The sequence below is a fragment of the Rhincodon typus genome, chromosome 2 (genome assembly GCF_021869965.1).
Source record: "Rhincodon typus isolate 14 chromosome 2, sRhiTyp1.1, whole genome shotgun sequence".
NCBI classification, from domain to species: Eukaryota; Metazoa; Chordata; class Chondrichthyes; order Orectolobiformes; family Rhincodontidae; genus Rhincodon; species Rhincodon typus.
This window is the reverse complement of record NC_063333.1, coordinates 62,036,183-62,053,100: the sequence shown is the minus strand read 5'-3', so window position 1 is coordinate 62,053,100 and position 16,918 is coordinate 62,036,183. Positions and strand designations below refer to the sequence as shown.

Genomic DNA, 16,918 nt, shown 5'->3' with positions numbered 1-16,918 from the left:
AACTGTGACCTCCATAGCATGCTGTTGCTTGAATGCAGGCTATTACACATGACAGCCTTTAGTCACACTAGTCCATGCCACTAGAGTTGAATCTTGTTTTTTAGCCCCTGTCCTGTGTTCTGTTCATAGTGAAAAATACAAAATGCATCTGCAGTTGGGCTGTAATCCACAAGTGATGGCTTGCTGTTAAATAGGGGATCATCAGCCCCCTATTATCTTTGTAGCCGCAGGAGATCACAGTCCAGTTAGTTTAAAGTTTCTCTGATGAATTACATTTGCAATATTCCTTCGGCTTAACACAGGACTTTGCCAGACAGTCAGTGAATTTAATCTACAGTTTTTCTGTTGTAGTTCTTTTAGGAGCTGTGCATTTAGGAATTAAAGTTAAAAGAAAGTCTCAGTCTTTTGGGGTTATGATCCATTTTCATAATATTCTTGTTTCTTTTAAAACTGTTGAACTGTGCAAAATATCAATTGTTCTGGGTGAAATGTAGACAAAAGATGGTAGGCAATAAAATAGTTTGAATAACAAAAATGTTAAGGAAAGTTTATAATTTTGTGGTACAGTTCATGTCAGTGCTTACATTGTGCACTGTTAGTGCCTACTAAGTTTTTTCATCCAAATCATGAGGTTTTACATCAGCATGCTGCACTGTTCAGTAGCATCTGTTGCCATTCTGTGCAGAAGTGTGATGATTGCAGTCACACTTAAATTAAAAACTGACTTCACTGAGTGGGATGCACTTCAAATCAACAATTTGACTTTTAAATTGGTCTTCTGGAACAGTAGTATTGTTTCATTTTCAGTCAGATTCTTTAGATTTATTTCATCCAAATGGAATTGTTTATGGTGAGACTCAGGGCATTCTGTTTTGAGTGTATCGGTGTGTACGTTTAGTGTAGTTACATATGAGAGTTAATAAAATATTATATTTTATTAAGTGGCATTGAGAATTTTTTGCTGGTTGGTTGCCTATATTTTAGAGGTTATGAGGCATAATATCCTTTTATTAAAGACTCTAACTTCTAAGCTTTAATTGATAACAACAGGATCCTCAATTGTTCTTCACCTAACAAGGAACAAATGACCAATTCTTATGAAACAAGTAGAATTTATTGAGCAAGATTGTATAAATACTTAACAACCAAGCTGTGAAGACAACATGGAAGCTTCTTATCTTTTAAGGCCCAGGATTCCTTGAATGTTGCTAGCAAAGGCTATGCCTTTCTTTTCATGTCTGTGAAATGACATTACATTAAATCAAGTCTGAGAAGAATTACACCTCTGTCACCCTTTATCCTGACTTCAAAGGGTCTCTTATTTCTTATTAGGAAATGGCTTGAACAAACTCTTTCCATTGGATTAAGATGAGGGTCATCTAGTGTCATCCTCATCTCTGTAACTGAGGCCAAACAAACGTCTCTTAGTCTTTAGAATCCAGGAGTTAAGATTTCAATTTAGCTACACATACTTTGTAAATACAGAGCAGTTGTACGTACAATATTAATCGTTCTATTGATAAAATCAACTGTCATAAACAATTTAACTCAGCATTCCCAGGATACTAAAACAGTTAAGCTCAAATGTAAATGGCAGAGGATCAGGATGTGCTTTTAAAATAACTGTTTTGTTCTATTGTTTTGATTTAAAGTCAGTTAGTAAACTTATTAAAATACATGATTCTTTGCTAAACACAGGATTCATACTAAATTGAAGCTACTAAATTAAAACTTTTTATTTTTTTCCTTAATACCGACAAACAAGCCTTGAATTGCATCTTACGTAATTAAAACAGACACTATTCTTTAATCCAGTCCCTTAGGTCAATTAAGCCAGCAAAACCAGTTCCTTGCAAACAACTGACCTGTTAGTTGTTTCACAAGCAGAAATTCAAACTAAACTGTTTAAAAAAATAGCTGGGTCAAAATCTTAAAATTTTACTCCAAGTCAATATAGAACCTTAGATAAGTATAGTCACCAAATTTTACAATTCATGGTTAAAGTCCAGAAGTGTAAATGAGTGATTTATGTAGATGGAATTTAATAATTAACTGATTACTTATTTATTGTTATTTGTATTAATTTGTTTAATTATTTATTTAGCCCAGAATTATTTACTAACATTGACAGTAAGAACACGAGGGTATGCTTTGATCTGAAACCAATGTTTTGCAGGAATCTGGCAATTTTGAAAAACTGGGTTGCAGTTTAGGCTCACTGATGGATTCCTGGTATCTGTTAGTGAGGAGAGTCCCGGGCTCCAAGTAGGAAAGTTCCAGGACTTGTGGCAGCATTTTGGAAAATCACCGTCACGAAAATGTATTTATGCAGCTTTCTCAGCATTCAAAATAGACAAGGATAGCTCACAAAATCCTCCCTGAGAGCTTCCAAAATAGCTGGGAAAATTCTATCACAGGGGACACCAATAAGACAAATTTTGTCCCATAAATAAGATGGGTTGAATCTCTAAGTGATCCTATCAGTGGCAAATGTGGATGAGGGAAGTGACATAGTAGTAATGTTACTACACCCATAATCCAGAGCCAGACTAATGCAGAGGATAACTAAAAACGCAACTGGGACGGAAGAAGATGAAATATGAAAGTAAGCTAGCTGGTAATCTAAAAGAAGATTGCAAGAGTTTCTTTCGATATCTAAAAGGTAATAGAGAGGCAAGAGAGGACATTGGACCTTTGGAAAAAGAGGCTGGAAAAGTAGTGATGGGGAACAAAGAAATGGTGGAGGAACTGAACAGGTACTTTGCATCAGTTTTCACAATGGAAGGCACCAGCAACATCCAGAATTTCAAGAGAGTCAGGGGCAGAGGTTGGTGCAATGGCCATAACAAAGGTGAAGGTGCTGGAGGAGCTGAAATGTCTGAAAGTTAATAAATCACCTATACTTGAAGGACCAAATCCTAGAGTTTTGAAGGAAATAGCTAAAGCAATTGTAGAAGCATTGCTGGTGATCTTTCAGGAATCAAGGAGGGTGCCAGAGGGTTGGAAAATGGGGAATGTAGCACTTCTGTTTAAAAAGAGAGAGAGACAGAAGACAGGAAACCAGAGGCAGGTTAGCCTGACCTTGGTCATTGGTAAGATTTTAGAGCCTGTTATTAAGGATGAGATTGCGGAGTACTCGGAAGTGCATAGTAAAATAGGGTGGAGTCAGCGTGGTTTCATCAAGGGGAGGTCATGCCTTATAAATCTGTAAGAATTACCTTTGAGAAGACAAAGAGTAAGTTAGATAAAGGAGAACCAGTGGACATGATCTATTTGGATTTCCAGAAGGCCTTTGACAGGATGCAGCACAGGATGCTGCTTAAAAAAAAAATGAGTTCATGGTGTTAGGGGTACTGGCATGGAAAGAGGATTGGCTGACTGACAGAAGGCAGAGAGTGGGGATAAAGAGGTCTTTTTCAGGATGGCAGCTGGCAACTACTGGAGTTCCACAGGGGTCAGTGTTGAAACAACTATTCACGTTATACATTAATGATCTGGACAGAGGAATTGAGGGTATTATTCTGAAATTATGCAGATGACACAAAAATAGGCGGAAGGACAGGTAATGTTGAGGAGATCAGGAGGCTGCAGTAGGACTTGGCTATGTTAGACGAATGTGCAAAGAACCGGTAGGTGGGGTACAATGTGGGAAAGTGTGAGATTATGCACTTTGGTAATAATAATGAAGGGTAGACAATTTTTTAAATGGGGAAAGGCTTCGGGAATCTGAAGCGCGAAGTGATTTGGGAGTCCCCGTTCAGGATTCGCTTAAAGTTAACATGCAGGTTTGCTTGGCAGTTAGAAAGGCAAATGCAACATTGACATTCGTTTCAAGAGGGCGAGAATATAAGAGCAGAAGTGTAATGCTGAGGCTGTATAAGGCTCAGGTCAGACAGCATTTTGAATATTATGAGCAATTCTGGACTACTTAAGGAAAGATGGGCTGCTGTTGAAGAGGGTCCAGAGGAGGTTTATAAGAATGATCCCAGGGATGAAGGGCTTGTCCGATGAGGAATGGTTGAGGTCTCTGGGCCTGTACTTGGTGGAGTTTAGAAGGATGAGAGGAGATCTGATTGCAACTTACAGCATGCTGAGAGGCTGGATTGAGTGGATGTGGAAAAGAGGATAGGCGAGGGGAGGCTGCAAGAGGGGTTGGGGGAAGAAGGAAGCAGCGAGAAGGGTTGGAGGCAAAGGGAGTGAATGCGAAAAGGGTTTGAGGAGAAGCAGAGTATACAAAGGAGAGAGAACAGTTTTAAACCTGTCAACAAAGAAATATTCAACTAACTGGGAGCTAGGAAAATTAGAAACCACTGAAGTAATGAATGTGGAAACTCTAAGGCTCAATAAAGTCAGAAGCTTCTATATAGCAAAAATGTAGTGGTTGAAGCTTTATTGAAAATATTATATTTAAATCTGAGATTGAGGTGAGATGTGATAGAACAGTAAAAATTGCCTGATTAAAATATGCCAACTTTGTTTATATGTCATTAAAATTCAATGGCTTTGATTTCACCAGTCTGTTGAAGATGTATGTGATGTCAGGGATTTTTGTGTGTAGAAGTGTCAGTTATTTTGGGGAAAAAATGTTGCTGTGTCTGTTTAAATACTGTGGTGTCTAGAAATTTAATGTTTTCCTTGTCTTTAAAGTGGATTTAAACTTAATGGAGAGTTGCTAATTATTGTGAATACTGATGAATTATTCTCATTCTGCTTCTTGAGAGTCCCAGTATGCCACACAACTATATAAACACAAGGTAATAACTGCATCACCATCAGTTAGTGACAATAATAAAGTAGTCACTGAAAACTGAAAAGTAGCCATATCTGAGGTTTGTATTCACCTATATATTTGTTATTAGTTACCGTGAAATCTATTGAAGTTAGCATGAAAATATATGTAAAGCTGTCTTTACCATTGTCTTCTGAATGTTGATGCTCTTAAGAAAGAAACGTACAAAATCCTAAGTATTAAATTTTTATTATACTTCACAAATTAATTGTTTTAGAATATATTGGAGCTGTTAGTATTCTATCAGTATTACTCATGTAAAACCTAATATGCTGATTTGTCTGCAAATGTAAATAGGTCCCATCCAATTATTTAGTGTCCTCTTGCATTGCTGCCATTTGGTCAGTCCTGAAACATTGGTTTAATATAATTCATCTGGTACAGTCGATTAAAATGATATGACTAGCAGCCTGTGCGAAGCCTTGATAGTGACATAAATGCACTTGCCAAGTTGGAAATTATTTTTTTAAAAATCATTTGAGCTATATACTGTAAGTACATTGTCAGTTTATTTATCTTGTCATGATAGCAGTAACACCATGATCGATCAATTTTCAATTTCCACCATCTGATTTTAGTACCTGAGATCTTTCCTGGACTAAATTTGTTTTAAAAAAGAACAACAGTAACTTAAAATAACTGCAGCCATTGCCTGATCACAGGTTGATGCAATTTCAAGAAACTAGTGTAGATTAAATGATGGGGAGGTGATGGCCTAGTGGTATTATCGCTGGACGGTTAATCCAGAGACCTAGACAATGTACTGGGGACCAGGGTTCGAATCCCACCACGACAGATGCTGGAATTTGAATTTAATAAATATCTGGAATTAAGAATCTAATGATGACCATGAATCCATTGCTGATTGTTGGAAAAACCCACCTGGTTCACTAATGTCCTTTAGGGAAGGAAACTGCCATCCTTACCTAGTCTGGCCTACATGTGACTGCAGGCCCACAGCAACATGGTTGACTCTTAACTGTGGTCTGGGCAATTAGGGATAGGCAATAAATGCTGTCTAGCCAGCAATGCCCTCATGCCGTGAATGAATAAAGAAAAATATGAACTGTAGTTATCATTTTATCCAAAGACATTGAAGCTGGTCAACTGAGTGAAGCATAAAGAAATTAGTATCTTCTATTTCGGATTGCACATACCTGATAGTTGGCACATAATGGATGTGATATAATGCCTGTAAGATGTCGAGTGTGAGGAAAAACAACAGTTCCAGACATGGGAATACACAAATAAACTATATTTGAGACAAAACAAGAGTTAAAGAAATATAGATTGGTAACAGCAAGGACTGGAAGAATCTCTCTCAGCCAATTTCCTTCCTGTCTTTTGAAAACAATATTTGGTGAAAAAACAAATGGGAGAAATAACCATTCACCAAGATATATATAAATGGTGCTCATATTGAAGATACCAATCACCAAGTAAATGACTTGATCTCGAGACAAAATCTAAAACCTCCAGAACTCTAGGAGCTTTTAAATGCCCCATCTGTTTATTCTTCCTCTCTGGACCAGACATTTTCCTCTTTAAAAGCTTGTGCAGGTGTTATGTGTATATTTGACATTGCATTTTATTTAAAAATGCTAAAAATAAATAAAAATGTTTGTTGCAAACAACCAAGATGGTGTTTAAAAACAGGGGAGCCAATTCACCACTTCTCAGCTGGTCATAACAGTCTTAATACAGGGGACTGAAAAAATGTTCCATTTTGGTTAAAAATCCTGTTTATCCAATGTGACATCATTGCTTTGATTGGAATTCAATCTGTGCTATATTTTGAAGCAAATGAAATTGCAGTATCAAAATAATTTTTAGATCATACAAAATTGTATTGACTTGGTTTATATTTGCGCATGTATACCTTGTGATTCAGTTTGGCATGCACATCTTTAGTAGCTTAATAGACTTGGTGGTTCAGAAAGCTCTGTGCCTTCATTTGATCAATTTGGATTCATAAAAGGGAAGGGCAGAGATCCAGCAGGGGGATTGCATGCTGTTCCTGAGCATAGTTGAATAGAGCAACAACTGGATTGCTTCAGCTACTACATCCAACCAATGCCCTCATAAATTTAGCCATAGCCCTGTCTCAGAACTGTCATGTTAACTCAGCTGCATGACTTAGGAGAAGTATGTGTTCAGCAACTTGTAGGTATTTTCAGTCTTGGCATTAGTGATAAATTTAAGTGATGCATCTGTAGATTTTTACATTTCAGATCATTGAAGCCAATCAGAATGGAGAAATGAATTTGAAAATTGATACTGATCTGGTGTCAGTGACAACACATTTTAAAGAACTTGGGAATCCTCCATGGGGTAAGTAACTTTCTTCATTCACTCATGGGACATGGGCATCGCTGACTGGCTTCCTTTGAGAAGGGAGTGATGAGCAGTCATCGTGAACGACTGCAGTCCATGTGCTGTAGGTAGACCCACGATGTTGTTAGCAATGGAATTCCAGTATAAGAATACTTCCATGAGAATATTTGTGCAAATAGAAAACAAGATATGGTAGAGTTTAAAACTTGTTTGCCAAACTACCAAATTTTCAGTAAACATGTATTCATATTCACAGGAACATGAGTAGGCCATTCAGCCCCTTGGGCTTGGTCTGCTATTCATTTAGAACATGGTTGATCATTTATCTTAATGTCACTTTCCTGCGCTATCTCCATATCCCTTAGTGCCATTTCTGTCTTGACCACGCTCAATTGGGCTTCCACAGCACACAGAAGAGAATTCCAAAGATTCATTTGTCTGGTTAAAAAAAACTCCTCATCTCAATATTAACTGATCTACCCCATTTCTGGGATTATGTCATCTTTCTCAAGGCTCTCAAGCTAGGGGAATCATTCTGTCTACATCCATCCTATTGTATCATGTAAGAATTTTGTACATTTTAATGAGCTCACCTTTCAGTCTTTGAAACTCTAGAAAGTACAGACTCAGTTTCTTCAATTTCTCATAAGACAATCTCACCATCTCAGGGAATAGTCTCGTGAGCCTTCATTGCGTTCCCTCTATTGCAAGTATATCCTTCCTTAGATCAGGCGACCAAAATAGTACACAATACTCCAGGTGTGGTCTCACCAAAGCTCTATACAACAGCAGGAAGACATTTTTGTTCCTGTATTCAAATCCCTTTGCAATGAACATCAAAAATTATTTGCCTACCCAATTGCTTGCCGGACCTGCATGCCAGCCTTTAATGACTCATGAACAAGAACATCCAAGTTCCTTCAAACATTAATACATTTCTAATGTCTTGACATTGACAAATTACACTTGTAATACCGCATAATTTCATACTAATTCACATTATATTTAATCTACCATATTCTTAGCCATTATTTTAACCCGTTCAAGTCCGCTTGAAGCCTCTTTACGTTCTTCACACAACTTATATTCCCATCTAGTCTTGTCATCGACAAGTTTGGAAATATTACTTTTGGCCCCCCCATGTAATTTATTTATATAAATTACAAACATCAATGGCCCCAGCACGGATCATTGCTTTAGTTGAAAAAGTTTTGTCGAACGCTAGGTAAAGGTGTCTACTGTGCCATACTTATGATGACTTTCTACATTGAGATATAAACTTGAACAAGATGACTGTACACTGTAGACAATGTACTACTGGAAGATTGGATTCCAGTTCCTAATATGCTTTTGTCCCATTTTAAAGGTGATTTGCTCTACTGTTTTACTTATTATCTTTATATATGTAAACCAATAGTATGTGTGTGTGTGCAGATACATGTTCTTCATACTTGGAGGGGAGTGTCCTGTTGGGCAATGGTGGAGAAACATATTTATTGATTAGCTGTTCTCAACATTTTGTGTTTTCTATTTTGCAATAACTTTACTTGTTTTCTGTTATTCTCTTGACTCAGTTTTGTTGCTTTTAAATGACTGCTGAATGCTAAAACATGGAACAAATGGTGGGAAAAATACGTGTATACATGCTCCGTATTAACACTGAGTCATGAAATTCAAGTTTTGTATATCAAACAAAGACGTCAATCACCTCAGCTATTGCCTTCCTGAAGGTAATATTATCTAAACTGATACCCTCTGATTTTGGAGATAGCAGGAACTGCAGATGCTGGAGAATCTGAGATAACAAGGTGTAGAGCTGGATGAACCATTTCTGAAGAAGGGTCTAGGCCCGAAATATCAGCCTTCCTGCTCCTCTGATGCTGCTTGGCCTGCTGTGTTCATCCAGCTCTACACCTTGTTACCCTCTGATTTTGGATCTTTTGCTGAGTCATAGAGATCTACAGCTTAAACAAAGGACCTTCAGCCCAATCACTTCTGCACCAGTCAAAAACAACAACCTCACTACTTAAATCCCATTTTTCAGCATTTGGCCCGCAGCCTCTTTGGCTTTTGATGCATCTTTATTTTACTGGGGGCTCCTACAGCTAATATCTAAAAGGTGAAACCTATACTCATCTGCTGATATGTCCAATGTTGCTGAGTGTGGAGCAGTTCCTTTTGGCTATGATACTGTTACTATAATTAAGCATCTATTTTGCTTTAAAGACCATAAAATTGATTTTTAATGTAAGCTTTAGCGTAAACCTTAAAATTCAACTGATAACAAATGAATTCTTATTTATGGTAGTTGAAGAGGGTACGCAACCTGATTCCTACCAAATAAGGGATCCAACAAGCATGGCTGAAGCTCGGATAGACATAAAGAGACTTCTTCAGTTTCTTGCTGGACAGCAAGTGAACCCAAGCAAAGCCATATGTAGTAAGTTATTTATAATTTTTCCAATTTTTGTCTGTTTTGACTAACAATGTTGGATTTTGGGTAGAATTTACAATATAGGAATGGGTCATTCTCTAATCAATCTATTCAGAGATGTTATTGCACACCTGTGAAGCAGGTGAGACTTGAAGCAGGTGAGATACTCTCACCATGAGGACCCTCAATAGATCGTTCAGCCCATATATATGGTGCATGAAGACTGGCATAAGAGTCTCCTGATATTCTACGTACTCATCTGCAAATGGGAATATGTTGGCCTAACACAACATTTAATAAACTTCAGCTAAAACAGGGAGCTAATTGCTGTAATGTAAATCTGGAACAATTGAAACTCATCAGAATTTTAAAACTAAAATTCTTTTTGATGCTTACTTTCGTTAACCAAGTTGCATGTGAGATTTAGTTTTGCATTTGTATTTTTTGTAATCTTCTGAGGCATTGTTTATGTAGCAATGAGGTCCTTTTAATGGATCAAGTAGTCTTTGTAACTCCATTGGTTGTGGAATCATTTAGCTCTGGCTATCACTTGCTGCTAATGCTGTTTGAAATGCAAGTGGTGCTGTTTGGTAGCTTCACCAGGTTGATACCTCATGTTCAGGTATGCCTGGTGCTGCTCCTGGCATGCCCTTCTACACTCCCCATTGAACTAGGATTGATCCCCTGGCTTGATGGTCATGTTTGGGTGGGGGATATGCCGGACCATGAGACTGCAGATTGTGCTGGAGTACAATTCTGCTGCTGTAGATGACCCACAGTGCCTCATGAATGCCCAGTCTTGAGTTGCTAGATCTGTTCAAATTCTGCCCCATTTAGCACAGTGATAATGTCACACAACGTGATGGAGGATATTCTCAATGTGAAGGCAGACTTTCTCATTACATTTTGTACCCTTGCCAGCCTCAGTGCTTCCTCCAACTGTTATTTCACATGGAGGAATAATGATTTTTCAGCTGAGGGAGGGTGATCAGCAGAAGGTTTCCTTGCCCATGTTTAACCTGAAGCCATGAGACTTCATTTTGTCCAGAGCCAATGTAGAGGACTCCCAGGACAAGTCCCTCCTGACCATATAACACTGTGCTGCTACTTCTGCTGGGTGTTTTCTGCTGATGGAATAGGACATATCCAGGGATGGCGATGCTGGTGACTGGGACATTGTAAGATATGATTCCGTGAGTATGACTGTCAGGCTGTTGACTCATCTGTGAGACAGCTGTCCCAAATTTGGCACTAGCCCCCAGATGTTAGTAAGGAGGACTTTGCAGTGTTGTTGGGCTGCTTCTGCCATTGTCTTTTCCAGTGCTCAGGTTGATGTCCAGTTTAATTTCTTTGGTGGGACCTCATAGCAATTAGTACAACTGTGTGGCTTTCTTGGCCAGTTCAGAGACCAGTTGCAAGTCAAGCACATTGCTGTGTGTTTGGAGTCAAGTGTAGGCTAGGCAAAGTAAGGATGGCAGATTTCCTTTCCTGGTGGGCGTTAGTGGGCCAGATGGGTTTTTCTGTCAGTCGACAATGGTTTTATCAGATTCTTCATTCCTGATTTTTTAAACTTGAGTTCAAATTCCACCAACTGCTGTGGTGGGATTCAAACCCGGGTCCCCAGAACACTAGCTGAGTTTCTGAATTAATAGTCTAGCATTAATGCTAGGCCATCACCTCCCTGAGGCTCCAATGGGATATTGGTGAAGAGAAAGAGTGGGCGAGAAAGTAGCTTAGGAAATACAATGTTGGTGAAATGCAAAGTTAACCACTTTGGTGGGAAAATTGAAAAAGAATATTTTTTGAATGATGAGAGACAGATAGTATTGAAAAGGACCTGGCTGTCCTTGCATACAAATCACACAAGATAAAAAGCAGGTGCAGTAAGCAGTTAGAAAGACACATCATCATTAGCATTTATTACAAAGGGACTTGAACTAAAGCAGTAACAACATCTTCATACGTTCATAGGTTTGGAGTTCTGTGATAGACTCTCAGAATAAGGGGTCCACTATCTAGAACTGAGATGAGGTGAAATTTCTTCACACAGGAGGAATTCTGTACTCCTGAGGGCTAACATGTGAACAAAGAACAAGATGACTCGACCCTTTGAGCCTGCTCCGTCATTCAATAAGATCATGGCTGATCAGATTTTAACCTCAACTCACCATTCCTGCATATCCCTGATAACCTTTCAGCTCCTTGATAACCAAAATTGTATCTAGCTCTGCCTTAAAAATATTTAAAGATTCTGTATCAACTGCCTTTTGAGGAAGCGAATTACAAAGAATCATAGAATCCCTACAGTGTGGAAGCAGGCAGAGACACTCAACCCTCTTGCAAGAAAAATGTTTTAAATGGACAACCCCTTATTTTTACAAAATTACCCCTACTTTTCCCACAAGCAGAAACATCCTTTCAATATCCACACAGTCAAGTCTCCTCAGGATCTTATGATTCAATTAAATCACTGCTGACTCTTCTAAACTCCAGAGAATTCAGGCCTAGCCTGTCCAGCTTTTCCTCATAAGGCAACCCACTCATTCCAGGTAGTGGTTAGTAAACCTTCTCTGAATTGCTTCCATCGCATTGACATCCTTCCTGTTGATACAAAGTACACAAGTATGTTCAAAACAGAGGTTGACTGATTTTTGTGCACATAGGGAATTAAGCAATGCAGAGTGTGCATAATATGAATTAAGGTAGAAGGTTAGCCATGACCTCATTGAATGGTAGAAAAGACTTGCAGGGTCAAAATTCCTATTTGTTTCTTATGTTCTTGAGGACTGATAAGTCTCAAGGACATTCAGCCTTTTTCAGTGAGGACTACTAATGATTTATCACATGTGCAAAGCAAGCCCAGTTACACATTTGTCACAGATGAGTTGGAAAAATTACTTCCTGTATATAGTGGCAAGTTTTAATTCTCATATCGATGGTAACCTATTTTAAACAAATGAGCAAATGCTTGTTTTATTTTACGATTGTACATTTGAAACTTGTTAAATTTGGTACATTTATAAATATTTCAATAATATTATGCATTTCTTTACAGATATAGTGACTAACAAGATTATTCACTTCGTTTTACTGCATGAAGATGTGTCTCTTCAGTACTTTATTCCAGCTCTTGCTTGAGAGAGTTCACATTAACATCTAAAAGTATCATGGACACCTGCATCCTTTCTTGAAATGAAAGAGCATCCTGTCTGAGAAGTCCTCACTGTGACAAGACATTTAAATGTGGTGCCAATAATTGGACTTGACGTTGCAATAGCCTTTGTTTTTAGATCTTGGAAAGATTATTGCTTGGTAATTAGTGCCTAATTTTCAATTCAGCATAGAATGTTTCAATATTTTTTCTACTTTTCTTGATAGACTTATCTGATTTCATCCAGTTTTCAATAGCTACTGAAAATGAAACTCAATTTTCCAACCTGTCTTATTAATGTATATGTGGTTTCAGAGCTGAAAAATAGTAATTTAAAAAAGAACTAAAAAGATCTTCTATGGAGTTTTGCTTTGCTGCATGTTCTTTATTTTTCATATCAAAGCAATCGTTGGATTTTAAAATATACTTCTAGTCTTTTGTGCATAATTTGTTACAATTTCAGTTATGTTGTTGTTTGGTTTTTCTTCCTCCTTTGTATTACTGCCAATTTGTTTATTTATTGAAGATGCAAGACCGAAAACATTATCAAAATTATTTTCACTATTTATGTTACCAATAAAAAAAACAAAATACATTCACTTCAAGTGTAGAAGAGTTACAAGAGGCCATTTGGTCCAGTTGCATAAACAACTCAGTTAGTCCCATGGTGTTTCCTATCATTGTGCAAATTCTTTCTCTTCAAATAATTATTCAAAACTTCTTTGAAAACCCTAATTGAGTCAGTCTCCAGTAAACTCTCAGACACGCTTTCTGAAGGGGGAGGGGAGAGAGTGTGGGACATATTGGTACTTGTGACAAAAGTAAAAAAAAGGGATAGGGTTCTATAAGCAAATTTAGGGAGCTGGAAAGTAGACTAAAAAGCAGGACCTAAAACGTAATAATGCCTAGGTTACTTCTGGTGCCATGTGATTGTGAGTGTAGAAATAGGAGGCCAGTCCAGATGAATGCATGACTGGAGAGATGGTGCAGGAGGGGAAACTTTAGGTTTCTGGAACATTGAGATCGATTGGAGGGAAGGAGGGAGCGTACAAGTTGGATGGGGTGCATCTGAACCAGAATGGAACCGACAACCTTGGGGGCGGTTTGCTAGTGTTGTTGGGGAGGGTTTAATCTAACTTGGCAGGGATATGGAATCCTGAGAGAAGGTTCAGCAAGGAGAGATGCATGGCCAAAATTAGAGGATGTAGCAAGGGCATTGAAAATAATAGCCAATTAAAGCTTAAGGGAGTTTGGCAAGGTTGGATGTTATTTAGTTTGATGCATGGAGTCTGATAAACAAGGCAGATGAGCTGAAAGCACAAATTACAATATGGGATACAATGTCATTGTTATCACTGAGACATGGTTGAGAGAGGGGCAGGATTGACAGCTCTATTCCAGGATGTAGGGCTTTCAGATGAGACATGGAAGGAGTTAAAAGAGGAGGGGCTGTTGTAATATTGATCAGGGAAATCAATATAGCAGTAAGGAGGGATGACATCTAAGAAGACTCCTCAAATAAATCCATATGGTTAGAAGTTAAAAGCCAAAAAGGAGCAGTCACGTTTCTGGTAGAGTATTATAATTCCCCTAACAGTCAGAGAGAAATAGAGGACCAGATATGTAGACAAATTTCAGTGCAATGTAAAAGTAATAGCGTAGTGGTTGTGAGGGATTTCGACTTCCTCAACATTAACTGGTAGTCTTAATGTGTGCAGAAGTCTTAAAATGCTTCTTAAAGCCAGCATGTCAAAGGCCTTCCAAGAGATGGTCTGTCCATAATTTAAGGCAATGAAGCTGGGTAAGTGGTTGAAGTGTCAGTGGAGGAGCGTTTTGCAGACAATAATCCTAACTATTCAAGATTGTTATGAGAAAGGACAAGGATGGGTCTGAAATTACGGTTCTAAACTGGGGGAAGGTGATTAGATCAGATGTGATTCAGCCAGAGTGGACTGGGAGCAGATACTTGTAGGTAAATCTGTCAGGGTAGTGGGACACTGAAGGGAGAGGAGAGATCATTGCTGGAATGGGGGTGGGGGTGGGGCATAGATTTAAGATAAGTGGCAGGAGGTTTACAGGGGATATGAGGAAAATCTTGTTCACCCAGAGGGTAGTGGGAATCTGGAACTCACTGCTTGTAAGGGTGATACAGGCAGAAGCCCTCATAATGTTTAAAAAGTATTTTGATGTGCACTTGCAATGTCCAGGTATACAAGGCTATGGACCAAGTGCTGGAAAATGGGCTTAAAATTGTTACATGCTGTGTTTTGACTGACACAGACTGTATTGGCCAAAGGGCCTTTTTCTGTGCTATCGGCCTCTATGACTGTCATGCAATTTGAATCCTAACTGCTGCCAACAAAAGGTTTTTCAACAGGTTGCTATTGGCTCCTTTGTTAATTGCCTTCAATCAATGCCCTGGTTCTTGATATATGCGCCAATAGGAATAGATTGTCCCTGTTTACTCTGTCTGAACCCCTCATTATTTTGAACACATCAATCATACCTGCTTCCATATGGGTGTTTTCCTGATGGTGGATAGAATATATTTATACACAGAATCCAGTCTATTCACAAAGGCATCCTTTTTTTTCTGTCTCACTAAATAAAAAGAAGTCTGTGGGCCTTTGGGGGGGAAAATGTAGAAAAAAAACCTCAGACTAAGGCAGCATTCTGTTTTGTTAGTGGAAACCATTGACATTGTAGGAGAGAGAGGTTTCAAACCATTGATTTCTAGTACATCTCTATTTATATTTTTCAAACTATGACCAGTTACCACCACATTGTCATAACACAAGTCAATTTCTGTTGTCCTTTCTAAGTTATTTTGTAACCTGATTCAATTACATTGCAAATCTATTTTTTTAAAAGTGTCAGTGAACAAATGAATGTTTCAAATGCTGTGTCAACAGTGTCCCCAGCTTGTGAAAAAGCAATTTTGCCAGAATTCTTTTTTCAGGCTTCTGTATGACGTCTTTACAAATAGAGGACTGGAATTTTCCATCCCACCTGTTGCAATCCCTTCCCATTGCTAAGTATCTCAGATTTGCTGCATTGATTGTGCACAGTAATTTGAATGATTTGTGGAAAATGTAATTATTGTTGTTGAAGGGAATGGTTTCTATCCTAATTTTAATTTCTTTTCTACTGTTTCTCACTTCCATTAAATGCAATGTAAAATACATTGTCACAAATAAAATAGAGGTGGAAATATTCTTTCATCTTTAGAAATTATTAAATTTATTGAATTTATTGTGCATTCTTGTATGAGCTGCAGGACTTGGAAGTAATACCAACTCGATTAAATCATGGGGTTTTTTAGTTTTTATTTCTCCAAGAAATTCTAAGAATTTTTTTCAAAAAAATGACGAGACAATATTCGAGTCAAAATCAAATTTAAGTTGAAGACAATGACATCCTGTTACCTATACAGATTGCCATTACCATCTCCCAGTATTTTGATTTACAAAATATGCCATTCAGATTTTGCATGTTGTCAGTGATTGTTTCAGATCCAGATTATTTTTTGAAAATATAAATTTTAACAACAGAAATAACTGGAAGAAGCTATGGTTCGACAGCATATTGATTGCTACAGCTAGAATGTAACTGGGTAGAAATAGGAATAGGACCAAGTATTCCTTTGTAGGCAGTGAATTTAGAATTTTGCTTGGTTGTTTAAAAGTTATGAAATTCTGCAGTGCTCATTATGTTTTTCTACATAAAGGAATATGAATGCGATGCTACTCAAATTTACGTTCAACCATCGGCTTTTAGCTCAGTCTGTTGCTCGCTGACAATACATTCTCCTTCACTCCACTGTGGTGTCACTCAACAGAATGGTGATTGCCTGCAAGCATTTTTGGTGGCAAGTTGCTTAAGTTCCTATGTGTCTCTACATTGTCTTGTTTCTAAAGAATGTACAGTTTTTCAGTCTCTGCTTTCTTATTTTCTGCTCATAATTATCCAACAATAAAAATGACAGTGATGATATTAGCAATTTGCGCAGTTGCCCAAAGAGATTATGTTCCAATGAGATCTCCTCTCAACCCAGCTATTGCTAACATCTTTTGTCAGGTACCATGAGAAGCACATCTTCAATGGAATAACCACTTGTTTACTTCTGATTCATGAACAACACATTTGTGTTATCTTAATCCACAGCTATATTGAAGAATTCCTTTTCACAGCTTAATAACCATTTACACTC

General features: G+C 37.9%; 1 protein-coding gene across 1 annotated transcript in view; it reads left to right on the top strand.

Moving 5' to 3' along the window:
• The window catches only part of hus1 (HUS1 checkpoint clamp component), a 34,985-nt gene extending 19,052 nt beyond the window's left edge, over window positions 1–15,933 (top strand). Inside the window, exons 6-8 of the mRNA XM_048610729.1 lie at window positions 7,021–7,120; window positions 9,432–9,563; window positions 12,613–15,933. Coding sequence (XP_048466686.1) covers window positions 7,021–7,120; window positions 9,432–9,563; window positions 12,613–12,695 — 315 coding nt within the window. The 3' untranslated portion in view covers window positions 12,696–15,933. The remainder of the gene's footprint in view (window positions 1–7,020; window positions 7,121–9,431; window positions 9,564–12,612) is intronic.
• The last annotated feature ends 985 nt before the right edge of the window (window positions 15,934–16,918 follow it).